At 35.6% G+C, this 25,576-nt stretch overlaps 1 protein-coding gene across 4 annotated transcripts in view; it reads right to left on the bottom strand.

The window, feature by feature from the left end:
- Window positions 1–25,274, bottom strand: part of trak1a (trafficking protein, kinesin binding 1a) — a 49,807-nt gene extending 24,533 nt beyond the window's left edge. Inside the window, exons 1-2 of one of the 4 annotated variants that reach the window (XM_058746289.1) lie at window positions 25,071–25,274; window positions 11,556–11,750 (exon numbers count right to left, since the gene is read on the bottom strand). Coding sequence is in view for 3 of the 4 variants with exons in the window: in XM_058746287.1 (XP_058602270.1) it covers window positions 11,556–11,750; window positions 16,792–16,795 (199 nt within the window). In the remaining variant the exon portion in view is untranslated. Of the gene's footprint in view, window positions 1–6,927; window positions 11,507–11,555; window positions 11,751–16,791; window positions 17,000–25,070 lie in introns of those variants that run through there. The other 3 variants (XM_058746287.1, XM_058746290.1, XM_058746288.1) reach the window with 3 other exon arrangements.
- Between the last annotated feature and the right edge of the window lie 302 nt (window positions 25,275–25,576).

Raw genomic sequence — 25,576 nt, 5'->3', positions numbered from 1 at the left:
CATATTTCTTCGTAATTATTTGTGATTCCTATGGGAAATTTTTCAAAAGTAAATGCTAGGCCAAGAAAAAACAAAACAAAAGAAAGACATGATTGTTATAGTTAATTATTACTCTAGTTATATAAAGGCACACTTGCAGTGCATGCAGGCATGCATGCTGCACCAATATGAGAATGGTCTGTGCAGTGTTGATATGATCAACCTTATGAACTGCTCTGGGACACGGCAAATTAGTAATAAATCTAAACAGCAGGCCATGACATTAATTAGTCACAATAAAAGCTAAAACATATTTATACTTGTTCCAGAAACTATGATTAATACATTGAAACTTTTTGATTCAAACTGTGTTACTCACCAATTTCCTTAAGCACTAACATTAGTAATAATGTTCTAACACTAATGACTGTGTTTAATGAGTGTTTACGCTCACACCAAATATTATTAAATACAAATAGTGAAAAGATCAGAGAGAAGAGGGAAACTCGACAAGAAGAAGAATCTGATGTATTGCGTACATTTGAAATGTTTTAACCAGGTATGTCATCACCAACCAAGGATGGAAAAACCTGTTTAGATCGTTTAGATATCGGAATAAGACACTTGACCATTACTGAAAGACATTGAGTTACTGTGATGGCACGTCTCTTTGATAGCACAGAGACTTTTGACTTTTAAAAGGATCAAAATGTCAAAGGGCACAGGTACTGTACCTTCCTCCAGGGTGAGCGGCTCTGTATCTTCCTCATCATCAGCACTGTTTGAGCTAAAGTAAGACGAGCTCGATATTTCCAGGATCTCTGAAGAGGAGTCAAACTCAAAGTGTTCCTCTTTAGAGTGATCAAGAGTCAATGCCATGCTGTCTCTGGGCTAGTTAAGCCCAGGCTGGCTCAGTTGTCTCATGTCCACAGCCATCTGTGAGACCATGACGTTAGGCTGGACATATAACCCTATCTCAAAGATCAGATAGACCGTCTCTGACTGACACACACCTGTCTCACAGCAGACTCAATGCTTGGACGCTACCACTCACATAAGAAATAGCAGGGGATGTGTCAATTGAGTTAAGAAAATAACCCAACTACATTTTTGTAGATCAACATGCATTTACGTATAAAATTATAAGAAATTACTGAAGGTTTTTACTGATTAGGTTTTAAAAAATTTATCTAACTTAAAACTTAAAAGAAAGTCTGACCCCCTTCTGCAGAGGACAGAATGGTACGTTCCACACACCATGGCAACCTATCAAGGCGTGACCAAGTTGTTTGACTACACCTGTTGTGTGGGCGGAGCCTATGCATATTCCCTGATGAAAAGATTCCACATAACCACAGAGAAGGCAAACAGGACATTTGACACAACAGGAGCCATGAAGTAAAAATACTTAGGATAAAATGACACACCTGTTACTAAAAATGAGATACATATATTTTAATACAAAATATAACTAATTTTGACAAGAGTAGTTAAAAATATTCCACAAACAATTTGCATAAGTAAATAAATAAATAAATAAATAAATAAATACACACACACACACACACACAATGATATAACTACACTGTAAAAAAAAAAACAAAAAAAAAAGTTGAGCCAACTTAAAATTTTAAGGCAACCAGCTTCAGCAGATTTTTGAGTTTGCTCAACTTATTTTTGTGGGAGATTCTCAAATTTTTGTTGTATAAACTCTGCTGAAGCTGGTTGCCTTAAAATTTTAAGTTGGCTCAACTTTTTTTTTTTTTTAAGTGTATGATTTCTGAGATTTACTTCTGATCTGATCTCATGATTATTTATATGTATTTTATGTAAAATGTGATTCTGCCACACATACACTTACTTAAGTTTGAACAGACCCTAAAACATAATATAAGTAACAATATTAATAATCTAAAACTCAGATAGGGTAAACGTACCTATTAAGCTCACCAAAATCTACATTGAGATATTTTTAGTGCACAAGATATTGGTTTCAGTACAAAAAGTTATGTTAAAATAAAATATCAAATCTCTTACACAAAAATATTTAATTTTATTTTAAATGTCAAAAGCATTTCAATTAAGATATACATCATTAAATTCAAAAAGTCCGGCTGTGCTTAATGGGTACATTTTTGTACCCTTTAAGCACACCCCTGATCCCATTAAGCTCACATGATGTTTTATAAAAAAAAATATATTGTTTATTTTAAGGAACATTTTTTTAAAGAATAATTTATTATATATATTTTTGAAGGTACAACGTCAATCACAAAAAACAAAAAACAAACAAAAAAAACAATACTAAAATCAAGCAACAAGGCATTCAATTTGATTAGTTATGCATTGCAACATCTATACTAGTCCACGTTCAGCTAAGTAACACATTCAAAAATCAAATAAAACAAACCAATAAAACATTTAATTAATGGGGATGAACACAGAAACTAGCCTCATTATGAAACCTCTTTTTAAATGGATGTCAACTTATCTATAGTCTCTTATGCCTGGAATACACAGCATGATTTTTGCCCTGATTTTCCACAGATTTACAGTCTGGAGAAGTTGATGCTAGATGCCAAAGATCAGAGCCAGTCTGCAGATTTGAGTCAACAGAATCCATAGAAAATCGATTAACTTAACTTAAAGTGACAACCATCAGTTAATATTTAAAGTCTGTTTATGAAGTATTTACATAGACGTTCAATGTGGAAGAACTTAAAGAGAGCACACTGAGCTTAATTGGAGCAGCAACAATTTTTAATAAATTTCATGTAATATTTATTAAAATGACAGGATTTGGGCTAAATAAATAGTCTAGGTCATGTATTAAGTTCATACATATTTTAATATGAACAACTATTATTAACAATATCTATGAAATTATACTTTTTCTTATTGATGTCATCTGTGTGATTTTCATAGTAGTGCACCCTTTAAGCTCACCTTAAAATAATATGAAATCTTTAAAAATTATAGCACTGTAAAACCACAGACCAGCAATAAGCTGTCAATTTATAATATTATGGATGTAAAAGTACAAGCCAGTTATGCCTGTGAAGTAATATATTAGCGTAGCACACAATCTTATACAGCTAGTCAGCTAACTGTGTTCTGTAGCATCTGCGCTATGTTGCTAAAACTATCTTTTGGATCTAACTGTAATTATTTCCCACATCCAAGTTCCAGGTTATAATATGCAAAAGTCTGAACATTAATCTCTTAATTTTACAATAAACAGTGAAACTTACCCAAAATAAAGGCTTAAACATCTAAAAAAAAACGCACATTTAAGGAGCTCCTCTTTTGGTGAAAGTTTTTAGACAGCTTTCAAAATGGCCGCCAGACAGTGTGAACATATGGAGACTCGTATCTCAGTGCAATGATCTGATTGACTTGAAATTACAGGAGGTATATAGTAACAAACATATCAATTGGTTAAGACGTCAAGTAGGATAATAAATAATTTTTTCTTTTTATAATCTGATCTCAAAAATGGAAGTGTGCTTAATGGGTACGTTTACCCTAATGTATGAATGAACAACTTAACAGACATATAAATGTTTACAAACCTGTATTCATTTTTAATTAACTAGTATTCATAATAAACCGCATTTATTTAATGCAGCTGGCTCATTTATTTAACCGAAATAACTTTTGTGTTTGAGTTCTGTTTGTATTATTTAAAACCAAGCTACATTTTAAACCTTAAAATTAATAAAATTTCTTGTAATCATTTAGAAATTACTGATCATGTAATGTTTTTATCTTGATTAGCAAAGTATTCATACATCCATTTGTACATATACCATTATTGCACGTTCAAGCATCTACACAAGCTTACAAAAAAAATTAAATTGTACCTGTAAGTTTTACGCACAAATATCAATGAATAAACAATTTAGACCAGACTGATTATTAACTTGCCTCACAAAGCTAATAACCCAACCAAAATTTCTTAGGAACGTGCTGAATCATTTTAGATAGCGTTATGTGGTAATAGACTTTACCCTTTAAACTCAACAGCTTGACAACTGGAGTGTAAAGACATGCGGTGTTTGATAACAACACCTACACTTCTGCAACTCCACCTAGTCTAACACCGTCACACGGTTTGTTTTATCATCACTCATTTTTCGTTACATTGACCAAATGTAAATAGCTTATAATTGCAATGGAGTCTGCAGAGCAACTTCCTGCAAATGTGGTTTGTTGAGGGCCTTCATTCCTATGGAAACACAATAGCGTGACAGGAATGGGACGATGGCACAATGGCCAAGGCCGTGAAGGAGGCGGGTTTCTCTTTAGTGTGAACTTAACCATGGCTGAGCTTTTGTGCTTTAGCTCTATTGAAGAGGCAAAATGGAAAAGCAAGAAAAGACAGGCTGAAAATGGTGAAGAATATGGTGAAGGGCTGGGAAAACTCTGAGGGGAGGAGAAAGTGAGAATGGGAGTGGGAAATGCAAAATAGGTTGAATGGGAATAAAAAAAGAATGTGTGTGTGCTGAATTCTGCTCCCCCCACTTAAGAAATCAATATGCTGTGCGAGAGGGATAGAGACCCAAACCACAACACAGAATGTGGGTCAACGAAAACAAAAAGTACAGTCCTGAATAGTATATAGGGCTGGGTATCGATGCAGATGTCCCGATTCGATTCGGAATGAATGAATGACAGGCTTGCTGTTGTAACATCGCGCATCTGTAAATAAGGGTGACATCTAGTGGAGAAGACTAATGATAGGAATCACATTAATCAGATCTTGTTTTAAATGCGTGCTGAAATAAATACCGGAAAAGATCGATTCGCGGCTTTTGAGAATCGATATCGAATAAAAAAAAAAAAAAAAAAAAAAAAAACAAACAAACAAAAAAAACAATTCATCGAAAAATTGTTTTTTTTTTTTTTCACCCAGCCCTAATAGTATATATCCATTTTAGTACATTTTAAACACAAACATATCATATTACACAAACAGAGCTCATATTCTTCACTAATGATCTGTAACTGACAGCTTGGTTCGGTTTTTATTAATAACGGGATGTCTAAGTGTTGATAAAGTGTTTGGGACAAAACAACATGAGTTCATGTAGTATAGACTGTTGAAACAGAATCATTAATTCATACTTTGCTAATAAGCCATTACACACATACAATATTTACATGTCTCTGACTGCTCTTTCACAACATTGTCTCAGCCTGAGTGATTTCTTTATTGACTGCAAGAGTGACAGCCTACAAGTCGGTGTGTTTGAAAACACGTACGCATCCATCTAACACCTCTGTATTATCAAAATAATCCACTTCTGTGACTCATTGAGGTTTTATTCTATTTGCATCCCTAATTTTGATAACATTTTGAGACAGCAAGTGATTCTGATATATTCTGACCTGATATAACTAAATAGACATTGCATATATGCATAACCTGATACTTGCATAATATGCTGCATGGTGGCACAACATCAGTAAATGACTGGGATCAAAACAGAGCAGTTTTATGCAGGGTTACGTAACTATCCCAATTCTAAGGTGAAGTATTATAAAGAAGGAAGCATAAGGCAGCGATCAGTCACCACAGAGCAATAAACCATCCAGCAGGCATAGATCAGAGTGCAGTGCTGTGATATAACCTGCTGCTTGTGAAAGAGCCGGGGTTGCATGACTTCATAGTGTCTACACGTGAGTGCATCATCAGTGGCGAATGCTGAGACTATGTGTGCACAATCATTTTATTGATTTGCACAATATATAAAATGTTTTGAAAGGACATCAGATAAGATTTGATGTCTATGTATATTCAGATATAACAGACGGGGGATAAATGCGGGTTTAAACCTGAATAATGTATGCCTCTCCACTTTAAGACTATGAGGTGACTGAATGAATGATATGGTTATTAGAAACTTCTGCTGAAATATAGGCATTACTTTGTAAGAAGTCTTATTGGTAACACTTTACTGACAAAGTTCATAACAAATACAATGTAGTTCATAATATAATGCATTCAAATAGCAAGAACTGTCATGACTTGAGGGTCCAAAAATCTGAGACTACATTGCAAATTTTGCATGGAATTTAAAGTAACTGAATGCAATTTAAACCTGATAATGATGATGATGATAATAATAATAATAATAATAATAATAAATGCATGAATGAATAAATAAATAAATAAATAAATAAACAAGAAATATGGACATAAAATTATTACAAATTATTCAAGACTGAACAATTTATAGGTCATAAAAATAGTAATGCATGTGATTGTGAACTGCTTTGTAAAGTGCACAAATTATTTTTTGCCTGCAACAGGATGCTGTCTGTAAACATCCTTGAAACATTTTGGATAACACGATCATAAGGTTTTGCACAAATTTGTGAATTTCATGTCAGCTTGAGTGGTGCTATCATTAAGGCAAAGGACATCATAAAAATTAAGCTCATTTTCCAATTTAACTTTTCACTCAATGTGAGGAAAATAAATAATTAAATGTATTAATATTTAATAATTAAACAATAATAATAATAATAATTATTATTATTATTAAAATGAATGAAATAATATATAGAAACATTTGTTTCAGACTTTGACCCCACTGTTTATTTTTTATATATGCACTGCATATGAACTTATTATTATTTATGCATTATATAAAGTTTGTGACTTATTAATGCAAAGCATTTTGAAAAGTTACCCTCCAAGGAAAAATGGTGCCGAGTCTGATGCAACACAGGAGCTGAGAGGCCACCTAGTCATTCTCTAGATTACCTCTGTCTTACAAATGCTCTCGGCCCAAATCTTTATCAATATCCTTTCACAGTCTCGTCTACGGCAGACCATGTTACTAAACAACTTTCTAAAAGTGTTTAATTCCCTAGGGGTCCTCCACCCCCTCTCTCCCCCCCTTAGTGGCAGCCGATGAGATTTTTCCACCATGGTCTTACCGTCAGCACACTCTTCATAGTACCAGTCCAGCTCGTAGTAATCAGCCTCCACAAACCTCTGCATGCTCAGTCTCCTTCAGTCTTGAGCTGCAGCCTCTCCCGTCCGGCGTCTGAGGTCACACACACATACATGCACCCACGGCCACCCATTCTCCCGGCAGCCCGAACTACCGATCTGCCACTAACTAGTCACAAGACATCCTACACACACACAAGGTCAAAGAACAAGAGATGATGAAGGAAAAAAATGCAGCGTCTCTAAAAGCCAGCAGTGTTGCGCAGGAAACTGTACCGCTATAGCCAAGGTTGTATCACGTTTTGGAGGGCGGGGCCTACCAGCAAAGCCAGCCAATCAGAGCGCACTTCATCAGCTGCTTCGTCATAGCCCAACCCCGTCTCCTCTAGAAAGGTTGCCATGGTAACTGGCTCTGACTCCAGGCTGTATTAGTGACTGCATGTGTCTGCATGTGCTTTGTTGCTTAACTTCCCTCTGTATTTCTCCATCACTCTTCCATTGATGTTTTCAGCCAGTGGTAGCGATGCATGCATGGAATCTTTGATTTTGGTGTTCAGCTCAAATGTAAGTGGCTGGTACAGTGACTGCAGGTGTTCTGCTTCTGTCTGCCTGCCAAAAGAAGCAGCTGACTATCTGCAATTCACTGTGCCAAGAACTGCTACAAATAAACCAGTGGAAAAAAGGAGACACGCTTAATCTGCAGTGGTCCTGGATTTTTATAGACCACTGAGTTTTTTGTATTCTATACAAAGGCTTTGTCTTATTCATATTCTTTTTAAAACTAAATACTGATTTAATTTGATAAAACTGGCAATTTGATTCTATTCAACACCACAGTTATTGAATAGCGTAAATGATCCAATCACAAGCTTGCGTTCAGCTATGATGTCATTTTACGGTGCCGTGGACCTGCTGTTGATGACTTTCCAGCTGCCACCTCATCGGCTCACTGGTGAAAGTCTCATACTGATGACATCATGCTGGTGGGGCGATGGATTTATGTTGTGTGATATGAAGTGATATGAAGGAATTACCTCTGACTTGATTAGTAATGTCCCAATGAATTCCACACAATTAAAAGAAAAAAATGCGTAAAGGACGATTAAGATTTTTAAGAATAATTAAGAGAGATTTTTTTGACATGACAATTAAGTACTTAAGTGCTTTCCTTTACAAAAAAAGAAACCAATTATGTTCATTACTGCAAAAAAACACGACAAATCATCCTCTGTATCTTAATATACTTGACAATTAACATGCTACTACTATACTACTAATGTATTTTGCATTACAGTAAATTATTACTTAAGGATAAAGACAATGGGGGTATGTGCCAAACTGTCTAAATAATGTTGTAACATGACATTACCACGCCTTAGGGTGGGTTGCACCAATAAGGATTAATCTTAAATCTAGATTAAATCAAGGTTTATCGAATAATTCTGTTGCACCAAACTTTAGACTTTTTTATTAAAAATAAGCAGGTTTACATTTAAACCACTATTTTGATCCTGGATTTATTTTATATTTAAGATAGATTAACTTTAATCCTGTTGCTCCATAAATTTAAACTCCGATTTAAATCTCAATTAGGGATTAATATGAAGGTAAAATGACGTCAAAAAGATTTGCATGCGCAGGGTAAGATTTGTGAAAGTGTACATAAGATAGCAAGCGTAAATTAATTTTGCATTTGCAAGAAAAGAGTTGTAAAAGTGCAAATTGCATTTCAAGCATAAGAAAAAAAGATTTGCAGCCTTTTACTGTTTTTTGTAAGTGTATATCATGTTTTGTGAAACTGCAACTTCATGCTAAGGCAAAATAAATATGATCTGTAATCTTCTGACTTTCATTTTTCCGCGCTTACACTTTTGGCACTGTTGTTTCGCCCAAATACAGCCAAAAGTATTGCAAGCCTGTGCACAGTGTTTTGCAAGTGAAAACAACCTTATCAAGAACTGCAAAACGGATTGACTGCGTAAAACCAATATGTGTGTGTAGAAAAAAAATCGTTGCAACTGTCTAAATGACTTCTTGCGTGCATAGAGCAAAATGTTCCCCAAATAACCCGCTATGTACGTCTGCGTCTTTGCGTTTGCAGTTTTGGCACGATTCTCTCACTGATTTCAGATTTGCAAGCGCGTGTGGAAGGCGGGACCTTCTTCTTTCAGCCAATCAAATGAGGTTCTTGCTGACTCTCGATTTACTCTTATCTGATTGGTTCAATAAACACTCCAGACGTGAGAACACATCTTTATTTTAATTTGACTCAGCGTCATTCTTATTGCGGGGATGGTATTTTTAATAGCAAAAGTAGATAACTCCACATTTCATGTTTTAGAGTTTTAAAAAAACACTAGTATAATCTTTGTAATCTGTATGGATGTGATTACACGCAATACATGGAGCTTTTCCCTCACTGTTGTAACGCGCTGCTTTTGCAAGGCTCCGTGAAAACATTTCAGCTTTTATTTTCCTTTTTCGCCCTGAAGTAGATATCACAGGTTCATCAAGTTCGTCGAAATTATCCATCCTCTATCACTTTTAGTCAGCTTTGACGAAACTCCTCTCAGCTAGCGCATCTTTTCAAAGTGAAAGTAGCCTTGTCACCTGACCTGAATACAGCGCGCTGATTCGCTAAAATGGACTTATCGGCTTCTGTTCAAAAACAACAAGGGCATTTGTCGTGATGCCTTGAAAGTGGACAATTCTGGCTTTTTTGACAAAACTTGTTTAGGGTTCAGATCGCGCTATATAGGGAGAATAATGCACGGCAATTTTTACATTTTTTTTTTAAGTGGCTTTTATCGGTGTTTGCAAATGAACTCTTCACACACAAATAAATCAGTTTTCGCCAATGCAAATATGTTAGAAATGATGCATCACGATACAAATGCCAACTTGTATCCGAAGCACACTTTTTTTTTTAAATCAATGCAATGCATCGCATCGTTAACTTTTATGCCGATGCATCTTACCATCTCTACTACACAATACTGACAGTAAATTTTTGCTTTAACAGCAACAATAAAAAAATAAAATAATTTAAAAAAAGAGTTTCAAACAAATTAGTCTCAGTCTCAAATCAGAAACAGTGTTTTTTTTAACAAATTACTTGAGTGAATAATTCAAAGACTCACTCATCCAATAAAGTTTTCGACACTTATTGTCACCTACTGGTGCAAGGATGCAACTCAAAGAAAGAGTCATTAAAAAATCCCCACCTGTAATGCACAGATTGACAGCCAGTTTGGAACACCACTAACACAGACAGACAGAGTGACACAAAAAATGAAATTTTCCAATGCTGTTGTATTCTAAATCAATGCTCTTGAAATGTCACTCAAGGGAAAAAACATGGCCAATTCGAGGACCGGAACTAAGGTTTGCATATATTACATAACAACGCCCTGCACTGTGAGAGATTTGGTTAAAATCATGTTAGCCACAGTCCCTCCCCAACCCAGAGCTGGGCCTCAGTTTGAACTATTTTTAGCTAACATATGAAAGAGCTGCATGACAGCTCATAAGATCCAGGGCATCAAAATGAATCGGTACCAACGACAGTCAAACACACTCTGCTGTAAAACTCCTGTGATCTTTAAACTCTGATGACTATTGTATACTGAAAGACAGCCAATCAAAAACAGCATTTATAATGCCTTAAGAGTGAACAACTTCAAATAAAACAAAAGAGAATACCATAATCAACCATAAATAAGAACAAGGGAACAGAATATTCTTTTTTTCTCTTCACTATTTATAGCAGTAGACATTTTGGAATACATTTGCATATCTATGCAAAATAATTTTCCAGGGAGGCCAAAACGTGATCTCTACATTGTTGACTGCAGTAATTTTACTATTTCAACTCAGTGGTTAAGAGTCTGGCAGGATGTAAAGTCAACTGCAGATATGGCTGTTAAATACGGAATAAAATGAAAGTTTTGCATGAGGTTAAATGGTGACGACCTCAGTGTTCAATCAAACTCAAGGACAGATCATGGAAAAAGGAACTGATCTAACAGTCCTATCAGCTGCTCCCATAAACACTGGTGCTGTGAGTGACAGGAGACTCAGCCAATGACCAGCAGTCTAGGACGGTTGCCTGGCAATACCACCCAGTGTTGTGGCTACTAAACACAGCTGTCACATATAAACAACTGTAACATGTATTAACCCAATTATATCTTAAGTATCACAAGTCCCACATGAACTTTTCATATATACACATGGAAATTGAGATCATAAAAATTCATTTCTGATTTAACTTGAACATAAAACATACATATTTCCAAATGAGCAGGTTACAAAAATGCAGCACTGAAAAACGTTCTACCGTGATACCAAACATATTTGAATGGTTTTATACTTTATTCTAGGTTTATTGAAACTAATTATAGAGCAAATGTCCAACTAACACACCCTTATGTTAAAGCATTATTAAAGTATGAATGAATGGTGATTATGTGAGTCCATGCACATATATGTTTATTTATGTGTGTCTGCGCTTGTGTGAGACATTGTTGTTACTATTTTGAGTAAAATATGACAGTGAATGAAAGAGATAAAAGTAGAGGAACAATATAAGAGTGAGTGATTCTGTGCTTACGGAAATATTTGAGGGTCTCCTCGATCTGTTCAGTGGTCAGGTCGAGGTTGACATCAGGTGAGATGAGAGGTGTATGGAGCCAGTCGTCGTGGTCATAGCCGTATATTGTGTCAGCTCTCAACTTATAATGAGGCAACTGCTCCTCAAGCAAACTGATGATTTCCACCTCAGGAAGATCAGTGCTGTTACACACATCTGACAAGAGAGAGAGAATGCAAAGAGAATGGTGAAAAAAATGTTGGGCATGCACAGACATTTGCTTATTAATAAAGACATTACTAAAAATACCCCAAGTACAACTACGTTTTTTGTATCATGACAGTCTTTGAAGTGCATTTCTCTGCATTTGCAAAAAATAAAAAAAATAAAAAATAAATAATTTTAAATTATAAAACAATATATAAACAGAAAATACTGAAAAATGTGTATATTGCAACTTAGTTGTAATAACTGTATAATAACATTGTAATAACAAAAATGTACTATAATTACAAAGATGAAGACAAATACACATTTGGGACCAAAATAATCACCTATAAATGAAAATGCATCAAGTGCGAGTTTAGGCTGACCTCTAGTGGTCTGATGAAGAACTACACAACTACACTACTTAACACAAGTGGAACTTTTAAAACAGTTAATCAATAAACAGACAAATAAACGGCAAATTACAGTCCATGTTTTTGGAATTACAAAACACATTGATGGTGGAAAAATACTGAGATTCAATGTTCAAGCTAATTATGAAGCAGCCACTGTCTTTCCAGAATATGTTTATCTGCCCATCCTCCCTTCAGACAACATGCTGTTGTTCAACACAGCAGCCTTTCCTCTGTCAGACAAACAGCCCTTATTCCAAACCACCAATACCATTCTAACAACTCTCTTCTGTACAGTAATGACTAAATAGCTTCCCAGCAGAATTGTAGGAATGAAATGTGTGGCAAATTAGAGACTCATGCAACATGTGTGATGGAAGCCACATGCTTATGTTTAACTAAGCACAGGGGTTTATCCACTAGAATGGGACTGGCCTTACAACAATGCAACTCCCATTACAGCTGTAATGCCAAAAAGATAAACCAATGATGGCCAGCAGAGAGAGAGAGCGAGAGTGTGAGTGAGTGAGTGAGTATCTAGGTGAACTTTGAGTGCTCTAATGGCATGTGGCACAGTGCTGGCTCCTTGACCAAGGATAAAAGCAGTGTTCACCTTCATACAAGGTCACCAAGTTTGTGCCACAGATTCAGTGCAACTCCACATGAAGTTTGCATGAATTTGAAGCTGCCGTTTGTGATTTCGATTATAAAATATCAATTTAAAGAAAAGAGATGCGTCATAATGGCTACATTCATGAAGCAGTATTTGAGTGCTTAATACAGGTAAAAGCTGGAATACACTACACAACTTTTAAAAATACTAGACATCATGAACTTGCCGACAATGTAAATAGTTGCAAACTGAGGATCACACATTACCAGATTTTCAAGTCATTCCGAACACAACAAACTCACACAGAAACATTTGCCTTGTTGTGTGCGACAAATGAAAAATGCGTTCTAAAAATCACTATTTTCTGAGAAATATGTCAGCTCAAATCTGCAGACTGGCTCTGACTTTCAGTCAACTTCTCCAGACTGCAAACCGGGGCAAAAATCTGGTCAAAAGTCGTGTAGTGTATTTCAGCTTTGGGTTCACACACGGTTCAATTATTTACAAGAGTGACAATCACATTCTACAACCAAATTTAGACTTTTATATTTTCAGGATTCACAACCATATTTTCATCAAACCCCTACTGTGTGAACGGAAAAGCCCTGGACAAGTTTAAGCGTTACAGACATTTTCATCTTGATATTTACTTTCGTCACTGACATATGGTTCAAGGTGATATCCACAGCTATTGATAGTTTTCAGTCACGTGACCGGCTCGAAGACTTGGAGGGCAAAACATCCATAGAACTGCAGCACAAGCATGTCAATTTTTCATCTGTTTCCCAGCCGCAAAAATTTAGATCACCTCTCAAAAGAATAAAACAAAGGTATTTCTGAACAAAATGCGAGTTTTGGCCATTTGCAGTCCATATTAAGCACCTGCGGCAATATTTCAATCATAAACAGTGCGACAAAACGTTGTAAAAACAATGAAAGTGCCTTAATATATTTAAAACAGTAATATTAAAAGATCAAATTCAGTAATCACTACATTAATGATGCATAGTTTACACAGGTAAGCAGAAGAGACAGGGAATATGAACGCAGTCCGCTTCAGTGTTTTCCTTCTAATGGTTTTCTATGGGAAGCCATTTAATGTGAAACTTTACACATTGCGTTTATATTCTGGCTTCTTCCTCTTGCTTGTACAAAATATACATCATCAAAAAGGTGTACACTGAATCTCGCCTTTTAATATCGGTGTTTTACTACATTATTACTTGATGCAAACTGCGTAAAAATAGCTGGCGGTCAGTGGAGCAAAGCTTTGTTTTGCCCGCCAGGTGGGCGTTCCTATAAGGGTGTGACGTCACATGAAAACTATCAAAAAGCAGCAACTTTAATACTACAAGGTGTTGTGGGAATGAGACAGTTTTTGAGATTGACACCTGTTATAAAACATGATCTTCAATTCCAAATGCTCTCTGTGTGAATGTAGCCAACTGTTACTATTTTTAGCATTATTTTATCAATCAATCAATCAATCAAAAAAAAAAAAAAAAAAATAGAGTTTTAGGAATGTAACAGGTTAAAGAACTCCAAAAATGGCAAGATTCTTAAGGGAATATTTAAACAATGAAAGACCTTCACTAACAGTTTCAGCTGTGTGTTAAAGGGTAGCAGGTAGTGCAACAGTAAAATACTGCCTGCTTACTTTTTAATTGCCTTTGCTACAGAACTGTTCCTATTAATTTTCTCTATAGGGATTTCAAAATACAAGCCATAAACCAAAGCAACCGACATTTTTGATTTTAAGTAAGAATGTGCATTCAATTATTGCTAAATATTTCAATAAACAAATATTTAAGGAGTGTGTGTAGCACAGGAAAACAAAATTATATTCTGTCATTTTTAATGCTTTATGGGACAAAACCATGGTACAGTAACAGTGACTTCTCTGATTGGTGGATCTCACTCAAGGATTGTGGGTAGTGTAGTTTATCAAAGGTTTTTATTTTATTTATTTAATTAAACATGATACTGCCACTGTATAAATCTCTGATCTAATGGTACGTCTTTTTTAAAGTTTATTGGCAAATGGTTATATGTACGAATAATTTAGAAAACTAATATGATTTAACTTCCCTATAGTCCTGTATGGCTCAGGCACTCTACTCTACTCTACTCTACTCTACTCTACTCTACTCTACTCTACTCTACTCTACTCTACTCTACTCTACTCTACTCTACTCTACTCTACTCTACTCTACTCTACTCTACTCTACTCTACTCTACTCTACTCTACTCTACTCTACTCTACTCTACTCTACTCTACTCTACTCTACTCTGGAAAGCATGAGGCCCCTGAAAGGGAAACTTACTCTGTATTATACAGAATGACATGAACACATATCAGCAACATAAATAGACTGAGAATAAAAATCAAATCTTTACAAGTGAGTGGAAAATATTACTTTTTTTTCCAGACAGAAGAAAAAAAGTGTATTATGCTGATTCTTTTAGTATAGAGGTATGGGGTGAAGGTTTCGTTCAGTTAAACTCTGACTAAAGAGCACTCTTTGTTTATCTTGAGCCAACTGGCAAAAAATCTGAGAGCACGTCAGAACAAAACCTGTCAGACTTTGCTGAAATGAGATGTAGAACAAAAAATTCACAGCAGCACACACACACACTCACAGACACATTTGGTTTTCATGGTTTATGGGGATTTTCCATAGACGTAATGATTTTTATACTGTACAAACTGTATATTCTATCCCCCAACCCTACTCCTAAACCTTACAGAAAACATATACACGTCCCATACCGGTCTCCTCTTTTGAGATCAGGGGAAAGGGGCAATGTGTTGAAACACAGTGTCCGTCTGCCCTGGAAAGTGACTGCATGTGTGAGTGATTATTTCAGGCTTGTATTTTACAACACTAGTGACCAAATCATGCTGCCCTTCCAGTCTCCTTCACCATTAAAGCCTCTGTTCCACTCAGATCATTAGCAGAAGATCTATTACAGACACCCGACTAAATACACCGCTTTACAGAAAGTAACAGACCTGTGTATTCTGTTATTAACTCATTTTGAATTGCAGTTTGAAGGAAACAACAATACCTATATGCATGTACAGTGGGGTACAATTTGTAAATGATCAATTTTATTGAAATAAAATACATTATCAAAATAATTTCAGTAAAAAACAAACAAAAAAAAAAACAGAATTTTACATACCAAACATTATGAAATTGTCAGGTAATTAGTTTGTACTGTATGTCGCATGCATCACATTTGTGTAAAACCTTATGATAACAATTTGATAGATAGATAGATAGATAGATATAGATAGTACTTAGTTTGTATAAGCTGCATGCATATCAAGCTTGTGTAAAACCTAATTTATAACATAATTTATCATGATTTGAGAATGATCCAAAGAGCATCTTGTGCTTCAATGGAAGCATGAAAATCTGATCTTCCACACAAAGAAGGCAACATAGACAACGCTTCAAATGCTTGTTCAGTTTTTAAAATACTGCCCTAAACATGCATAGTTCTTAGCTTTGTCTTTTTTTTTTTTTTTAAATAGTAAAGCTGAAAGTTTAATTCAAGGTTTTAATTTAGATTTTGAATCACTGATTTTTGAATTCCACTTTATGTGTGCATGTTGGCAAATCTTTTAAATGAAAATAAAATAAAAAGCTACATTGACCGTCAAAAAAAAAAAAAAACCCACAAGGAATCTCACAAAAAAAAAAAATGACTAAAACTTTCCAATCCAAGTCGAAATTACCCCCCCCCCCCAAAAAAAATACAATAAAATAATTAAGAGCATTAAAAAAATAAAAAGTTCAAATTAAGCCTTTTTCTTTTTTTTTTTTCTTACGAGGCAGTACAAACTGCCAACTTACAAACTCACAGTTAAATGAACCCTAAAGACAAACAAACTCAGCCTTAACCCAGAAGCACAGAAGGTCATCTATACAAAATCTCAGCCTACAGCTGGACACCGCCGATAAAAAATCTGATAGTGAGCAAAAGTTCAGTGAGCGTGAAGAACAGCAGTACTCACTCATGGTGCTGCAGCCACGGGCTCTCTGTTCACTCGCCCAAACTTACATTTTCCACTTCTTCAGGATCAGACACGGCGTCGACAGAACGAGTGGTAATGGAAGGAAGAGAGGGAGAGTGAAAAACGAGGGAGGAGGCAGTGAGCAAACGCGGACACAGCCCAGCCATGTCTGGCATGCTGATGACACCAGTCACATGGTCCCTCACTAAACATAGACTGAATTTCTCTCAGGCCAGTCGGCTTCAGTGCTCATTGTTCCTGTCCTCCTGACCCTGGATCAGTTTTCTCTTGTTATTAAAAAACACATGTGCCTTACTGTACTTCATGCAAAACGGGCTGCAGATCAGGGGTTTTTGGGGGCGTGTTTTAAGCAGGAAGTTAGACAGCCTCAGGGGAACAGGCTCAGAGATAAGTCTAGTAGTTTAACAGCTGTTGAGTATGTCAGTGAGCAAAAGAGGGAAAGAAAGAGAAGCAACAACTATCTTGACAATGGTATATGCTTAAATGTACACAGTATTTTAAACATAATAAAAAAAAATTATAATAATAAAATAAATTAATGTCAAAAAGTCTGGATTCAAAATGCAATTCAAACCTAAAATCTAAAATAAACGGAATATATAATACATTTATAATGATAAAGAAATAATAATAATAATAATAATAATAATAATAAAATGCTCAAATAATATGGAATTAATAAACACAAATATTTAAACAAGGAGTATTGAAATATTTTAATAAAGAACCCCATGACAAACAACTTGGCCTTAACCTTCAAGCACAGAGGGTAATCTACAGTACACACACAATTATTATTCTGATTAGAATTTTGACACAAATTGTAAATAGTATATAAATAATATAATATATTATCAAATATTTAACAAAACTGAAATTAGTGTCATTTTTCAATTTAAACAAAAATTACTTTTCACTCAAATTGTTATGCTGATATATATAAACAATGATGAAAAAGCAAAATAGCAGCATCAGTACACAAATATGAAAATCAAATAGCATATATATGCAGGAAAAATTGAAAATATATTTATCTTTACATTTTATATTTTTTATATACATATGCAATTTTAAATAACGTAACGCGTAAATGTGAGTAAACAAAAGAAGAAAAAAAATATTTTGAAGATGAACTGTGGAAGTCTTGCAGCAATAACTTTCCCTAACTAGAATTTCTCTCCCTCGTTCTCTGTACAAGCAGAAGTCAAAGAGAGAATGTCAAGGTGCTTTAATGTCAGTGGCTGCTACTTTAGTTAGAACTGAAGTTCAGAACGGGGTGAAACCTTTGGCCACAAGCAGCAGACTACTCTTGATCAGCTGAAAACACACAAAACATCAAACTAGTAGACACTCTTACCCAAAGTAATTTCAAAAGCGCTTTAGCTTCGCATGTGACACGGACATGGTCAACAGATGGCAAGCACACAATTCAGAAAGTTACCTGATAGAGAACATTACCCAAGCAAAAGTAATTACCTTATTACCTGTCCAACTATAAAGCCCCAAGCTATGACAGCATTTACAAGCTACATGAACAAAGTCAAAACAGGACATTTAATACAGTCTATAAAATCATATGATACAGTTGGAATTGCATAGTTTTTTCCGTAAAGTACCTGGGTTATTAAATCCTAATGCATTCTCTATTCATTTGAGGACAAAAGGTTTTCATGACTCAGCGGTGAGAACATGAGGGGACATGTGGGAAATGCCAACGTGCATCGCAACACATGCACAGATGACTGCCATAAGGAGATGAATGGGAATCTTTGGGAAAGAGCCAATCAGATGGCAGACGACAGCTGCTGAAATGAATTGTAATACCATCTCACTGTAAATCTCTAATATGTTTTGAAGATTTGCCAATAAAATAGCCAGTTACTGATGGAGTCGTGGCACAAAAGTGCTTGCTCTCAACAAGCAAGCTGTTAGTACACAGGCAACAATGTTAAATTTGTCCAGGCTCATATCCCATTCCCACAGTTTTTTTTTTTCCTATGTAAATCCAGTCTAAAAAGCCAAAATAAAATAAAATAAAAAATAACCAATATGATATATTGCACTTCCCTATAACATTTGCACAGCCTTGCCAAACCACACAAACAGTGGTACATTACTATGGCAATGACGGTCAAACAGTAACTCTGTTTTGGGAAATCTGATATAATCTTTTCTGTGAGTCAGAATAGGCAGCGTGACCTCAGCGACTTGACTATAAAACTGTATTAACCCTCAAAACATGCACATGCACACAAACTTGACCTTGAATGAGCGTGAGTGTTGACTTGACCCAGACCAGACCTGTTTCTGAGGACAATAGAGGACAAATTCAAAGACTATTGTAATTCAACAAGTAAACAAATTAAAACAGACACAAAAATGTGGTCAGGGGCAGAATAACTGGTGTCTGACATGTGAAGTGTTCCATTGCAACACTAATGATGGTGTTACTAGAGCAAAGTACAGACTGCTTGACAGGTTCATTTAATGTCGCAACATATCGCAGTTGTACATGCGACGAGAATTTTTAAAGAATTTAAAACTGTTGATTTTGTGATGTTGTAATAAAAAAACAAACAAAAAAAAACACTAAAAGATATAAATAACGTTTTAGGAGATCGTTAGAGCATATTTTTGAAAGTCAACGACAACATAAGTACATTAAAAATAAAATAAAATCTTATTATCTGGTAAAGAATTCTCTTCTGCTCTCCAAGCCTGAATTTGTTTGATCCAAAATGCAGCAAAAGCAGTAATATTGTGAAATATTTTTTTTACCATTTAAAATAACTGCTATCTATTTGAATATATTTTAAAATGTAATAAACAGTAAAGTTTCAAATAGTAAAAATATTTCAAAATTTTACTGTTTTTGCTGTACTTTAGATCAAATAAATGCAGGCTTGGTGAGCAGCAGAAGATACTTAAAACATTAAAATCTTACTGCTCAAAAACTTTTGACTGGTAGTGTATATTGTTTTAAAATGTTACAGAGCTCATAAGTTACATTTCACACCCAGTAAGCTCCATTTTATGTAGAAGTCCTTAGCAAATTGTCTGAACCATATACAAACACAAAACACCTATTTAAACTCAATCTGAACTATTTAATGCACATAGTATGTCAAAGTTCATAAATCCAGCTCAGAGATAAAATACAAGCCTGCCCTTCAGAGAAGTGTAACTGATGCATCTAAATAAACACAGTTACTAAATAAAGCAAGCAAACAAAGGTTACAATGCAAACTGTTTAAGATGCAATGTAACTACCACTGGACATCCACTAGATGGCAGCGTGCAAAGAAAATTTAGTCCAGCCAGTTTAAAGAAAAGTAGGTTAGATGACCTAAGCTTTTCATATGCTAATGAGCTGCCTGTAACATTACAACACTCGACATCTCTTATCACACATGAAAGCAAAACACTGAAAACACAATGCCGTGAGGTGGGTGAGGCGATTATCTCACTCATTCACCGTCTGCGGTGTCCTTCAGTGGAGGAAGGGCTGGTCACAAAATCCAAACCACACCAAACTTACACATTTCCTTAAAGCAATGTATTATCAAGCTGGATCAACATTATTATTTACCTTATAGAGAGCCCTAACCATTTACATTTACATTTAGTCATTTTGCAGACGCTTTTATCCAAAGCGACTTACAATTTGGGGAACACATGAAGCGATTCATCTTGAAGAGGCAATTCGACAAAGGAAGTGCTTGTAACACCAAGTCTCAGGCATTGTTTAAATAAGTACAAGCTAGCAAGGGAAGGAATAAGTAAGGAGAAAGATTTTTTTTTTTTTATGTGTAGGTTGAAGTCAAGTAGTGTCGAAAGAGATGAGTTTTCAGCTGTTGCTTGAAGATTGACAGGGATCCAGTACTCCGAATATGGGTGGGAAGATCATTCCACCAGCCAGGAACCAGGCACCATAGTTACTAAAACTAATGCTAAAATCATATATATATATATATATATGTTTAAATTAAACATGTATATTAATCATATATAACTGAAATAAAATAAACAAACATGATAACGCATTTAGTTTTATTTTGCCTTTCTGTAGTTCAAACATTAGCACGGTCATTAAATGCGATGTAAATCTAACTATGATTACTGTGGTAAAACAATGGAAGTATCTAAAATCTTGGTAAATGGTACATTTTAGAAGGCAGTGCGTAGGAAGCCTCTCACTGTTTCATTAAAGACTATGTGTCAGGAGCAGGAGGTAATGGCAGCCTAGTATTTCCGCTATGCAAATTCAGACTTGTGATAACAGCAGAGGAAATCTCGGTTGAAATATCACAGTTAGTGATTATAGCTCCAGTATGAGCTTAGATAAAACTAACCCACCACTCCAGACTCATTTAATGCACAAAAGAAACTTAAAAGTCAACATTAAGGATGCATATTAAAAATCATATCAATAAGCTGATATTTATTTTCATGTCATCGCCAAATACTGGTAAATGTCTAAATAATGAATAAATAATTTTTTGAACAATTTTCTACACAAAAATATAACAACAATGATAATATTATTTATTTAACATTATAAAAATGAAAAATATTGACCGATAACCCATATGGTACTGATATATTGTGCAACATCGCTTCATTCTTCTAGAAAAAGCTGCTTTCACAGTACATGACTGAACTGTGGGATCAGCGAAAACAAATAAGACTGGTGCAAATCGTTACAAAACAGAAAACTAACAAAAAGTTGTTTTTATTTAAAAAGAGTAACTGGTTCGAGGTCTCTTTCCCACCCTCTCTTTCTCTCTGGGGACATCGTAAACTAAGGAAGTGACCAAAAACAGTCATATTTAGTCTAAATTCTCATCACACATAATTATAATAGAGTTACACAACTACAAACCCTTAAAGAGCAGTGAAAATTCATGAGAGCCTCTTTGTCAAGGGCTCCAGGAGGCGACAGGAAAAACTACGACAGCCTAAAGCTGGTGCCAAAAATTCAGTTACACTTGCCAATTACGTTAATTTGGTGTAAAGCATTTATCTCTACTGAATGGAATGAAAACAGTTGGATGTGCAGTCCTATTCAAATGCACTTCTGTACTATTGCCCATACATCCACAGTATAGCATACACATACATTACTGCACAGATGGATTCAGAAGCTTTTACCTGATGAAAATGTACTTCTACAATGAAAATGATGAGTACTCCATACTGCAAAAGAGATGATGAATAGCAGTCCAGATGAACATGCTAGTCACGTACGTTGATGTATGGCAATATCTTTGAACTTTAAAAGCTTGGTTCAGACCAGATTAGATAAGACCACCAGTGTAGAGACAGTCAGTTAAAAACCATATCTCTAACTCGGCTCATACACAAAAAAGCAAATCCAACAGGAACAACTAAAACTGCTTTATATGCAATTTACATGTTTGTATTCAAGTTTTTGAGTGCTGATTATTACATCTAAAAACAACAGTTAATCATTTTTTTATGACAATTATATTATAATTATGACAATAATAATAAATACATAATAAAATGGCATGTAGTGTTCAAAGTAAGCTTGACTTTAAAAAGTATAAGGAGAAAAATTAGAAAAAAAAAAAAACATTAATAAGAATTAATAAGAAGTGACAGGTCTATTAGTCTGGATTTACACTCCATGCACAAATCACATGCACTATTTTGACATTACAGATTTCTTTTTGTCACGTTATCAATTATTGCAAGTTTGGATTAAATTCCTAATTGAAGTACAGTTGTCAAAAACGGCAAAATGCTAAATCTTATTTACAGCATGTTTGTACTTGGTTGGAAAGGATTCATGAGTGTGCAGAACTGAGCTCATGCTATAAAAAAAACAAACAAAAAAAAAACCTGAATGAACGCTGATTAACTTAAACGCCTCTGATTGGCCATTGCTTTCATGCAATCAATTAGCTAGAATGCTCAATACTTCAGACGGTACAGCTGAAAAAGTAGGTATTGTTACGTTTTTAAAATGTCAGTATCGACAAAGTGGAGCCAGAACGGTCTGCATATCATCACTGAACTCTAAATGCTAGACCTGAGCACCTCTACAGCACTGGAACAAAGAGCCACAATTCCAGCCAGACAACAGCTATTTTTAACACTCCAAGTGGAAAACTTCTGACTCTGAGAGACAGAGAGAGAGAGTTAGCGGGGCGGCTCTTTCCGAACGTATGACCAAGGGGAAAATGGGTTTGTGTCAGTCTTGAGAGAAAAGATTTAAGAGTCTTTTACTGCTGACCCAGACCAGTTGAATGTGTCTCATAATAATAATAATAATAATAATAATAATAATAATAATAATAATAATAATAATAATAATAATAATAATAATTATTATTATTATTATGACGACAACAACAGAATCCAGCACTGACGTTAGAGAAACGTGAGACTAACGGCAGCACAGCCCAGGCATCAGTGTTGGCTTACAATCGCACAGCACAGATCATAAACTTTATGACTCTTGAAGTGGCCTAGTTTCACAAATAATAGAGCTGTGTGTGTGTGTGTGTGTGTGTGTGTGTAGGCTGTTCGTGCAGCATTACTCATGCTGAAAAAACTGAGGGGAGTTACTGTAGGAGTCACTTAGTCTTTTAGAAGGCTTATTAGAGGCAACAGGTTACTTTTCAGTAAGGCATTTTTCATTTCTCACTTTTCTTCAAAAGTGATGTACATACATGGAACCACAAAACACAAACAAAATGGGCCTCATTCATGGAACACGAGCAGAACTAATTTTTGTGTAATTTGTTCATAAAACCGTTCTGACATAAACTTTCGAATTCATGAAAATGTTCGTATTTTCAAAATGTTAGTTGGTAAGAAAAATGTCCACCTGCTCCCTACCACGTGTAAATGGTGCACGTTCTGTGTTCTTTTTGGCAAACTGATGACACTGAATTTTGATGCACTGCCATTATAATATTTTACAAGTTCGTTTGCTCTGGGGGTTTTTTTGTAGCTGAGAGTTGCTAACTGTTTAACTTTAGGTAAAACGCAGCGCTTGTCACTGTCACTTTTTACCCAGCCGTCCAATCAATGGAAGAGGGGCGGGACAAATACTACACGACCAATCATCCTACTTGGACAACAACTGAGCAACAATCATAGCAACCAAAGCGTCTCAGCTGGAAAAACGCTGTGCCACCAAAGTATTCTCAAGAGCCGCCAGCTGGCCGTTTTCAGAAGAGCGCCTGACATTTTTCAGGCGGCTAAACGCTTTGGTGGACACATGCTATTGAATATTTAGTCTATTAGTCTTTTTTGCATTTATGCAATATACTGGAGCCAAACCTGAGAAAGCAGACCAGAATATTCCACTGCGTTGCTGGACACGCAACTTGCATAGCTGTAATTCATAGGCCGGGATTATGCTAATTGTGTACGAGCGCCCTATTTACGAATGATTGGAATTCATTAACATGCACATGTTTAACTATAAAATCGGATGCTTACGAAGCGTTTGTGAATCCGGAGAGTTTTTGGGAAGATCCGTTTTACGTGCAAATTACTCGGAATTTACTCCTATATTTACGAATGTCTCATGAATGAGGCCCATTGTGTTTTTGTGTGTGTGTAAATAATTTGTATGGGGAAATTTATGCAAAAAAATGGTCTTAATCCACAAACAGGCCTAAAAGTGAAATCATGTTGAAATATTTGGCTCCTCACCAAACACTTGCTGGTAGCTGTTGACTTCAAATTTATTTCCATACTATGGAAGTCAATGGCTACCAGCAACTGTTTGGTTACTAACATTCTTTAGAATATCTTCTTTTGTGTTCATACAGATATAGAACACCTTGGGGGTGAGAAAATTATGACAGAATTTTAATTTCTGAGTGAACCATTTTTTTGATTACTTTAAATTAAAGGGACAGTTCACCCAAAATTTAAATTCTGTCATTAATTACTCACCCTCATATTGTTTCAAACCCGTAAGACACAAATTAAGATTTTTTTAATGAAATCCGAGAGCTTTCTGACCCTGCATAGACAGCATTGCTACTGACACATTACAGTAACATCAGTGGTCCAACTAAAATTTTGCAAAATTACGCGAATACTTTTTTTGTGCAAAGAAAACAAAAATAACAATGCCTTGACTTGTGAATGCGTTGAAGCCTGACACGAAAGAGAATAAATTGTTGAATAAAGTTACTATTTTTGTTTTCTTTGTGCACAAGTATTCTTGTAGCTTCATAAAATTACAGTCCTTGAACTTTGCAGACTCTTACCTGTGATAGTTTCTGCATCTCTGCAAATCCTGAAAGCATCATTGGCAGTGGCTTCGCTTACATACTGCTCCTCCTGGTGGTCTGGAGCAGTGGTGGGTGGGTTGCAGAGGTGCTGGCAGTGAGGATGAGGGTTCCGGGGGGAGAGCGGGATGGGCAGGGCTGAGGCTGTGGCAGTGGGGGGCGATGCCGCGGTGTCCAGCTTGGCTGCTTTTCACAGGTCAACCCCAGGAGCCATAGGGCAGCGCCCAGAGAGAACAGTCCAACTGGCCGTCTGGCAGATATGTGTTAGCTCTTCGTCAGCAAATCAAGAGCATCTCTGATAGGACGGATCTGGAGAGGAAGAGGGAGGTAAGAAACGTAAAGCCAATTACATTTTGTTGTCATTACATTTAAACGTTTGTTGAAAATTGCATAAACATGACCACTAAAAACCTTATCCACCACATGTGATGCACAATAAACACCACTGATTCTCAGAAAAGCCTTCAAATCAATACAACGATTCA

The sequence above is a fragment of the Onychostoma macrolepis genome, chromosome 16 (assembly GCF_012432095.1).
Source record: "Onychostoma macrolepis isolate SWU-2019 chromosome 16, ASM1243209v1, whole genome shotgun sequence".
Lineage (NCBI taxonomy): Eukaryota > Metazoa > Chordata > Actinopteri > Cypriniformes > Cyprinidae > Onychostoma > Onychostoma macrolepis.
This window is presented reverse-complemented; position numbering and strand designations above follow the sequence as displayed.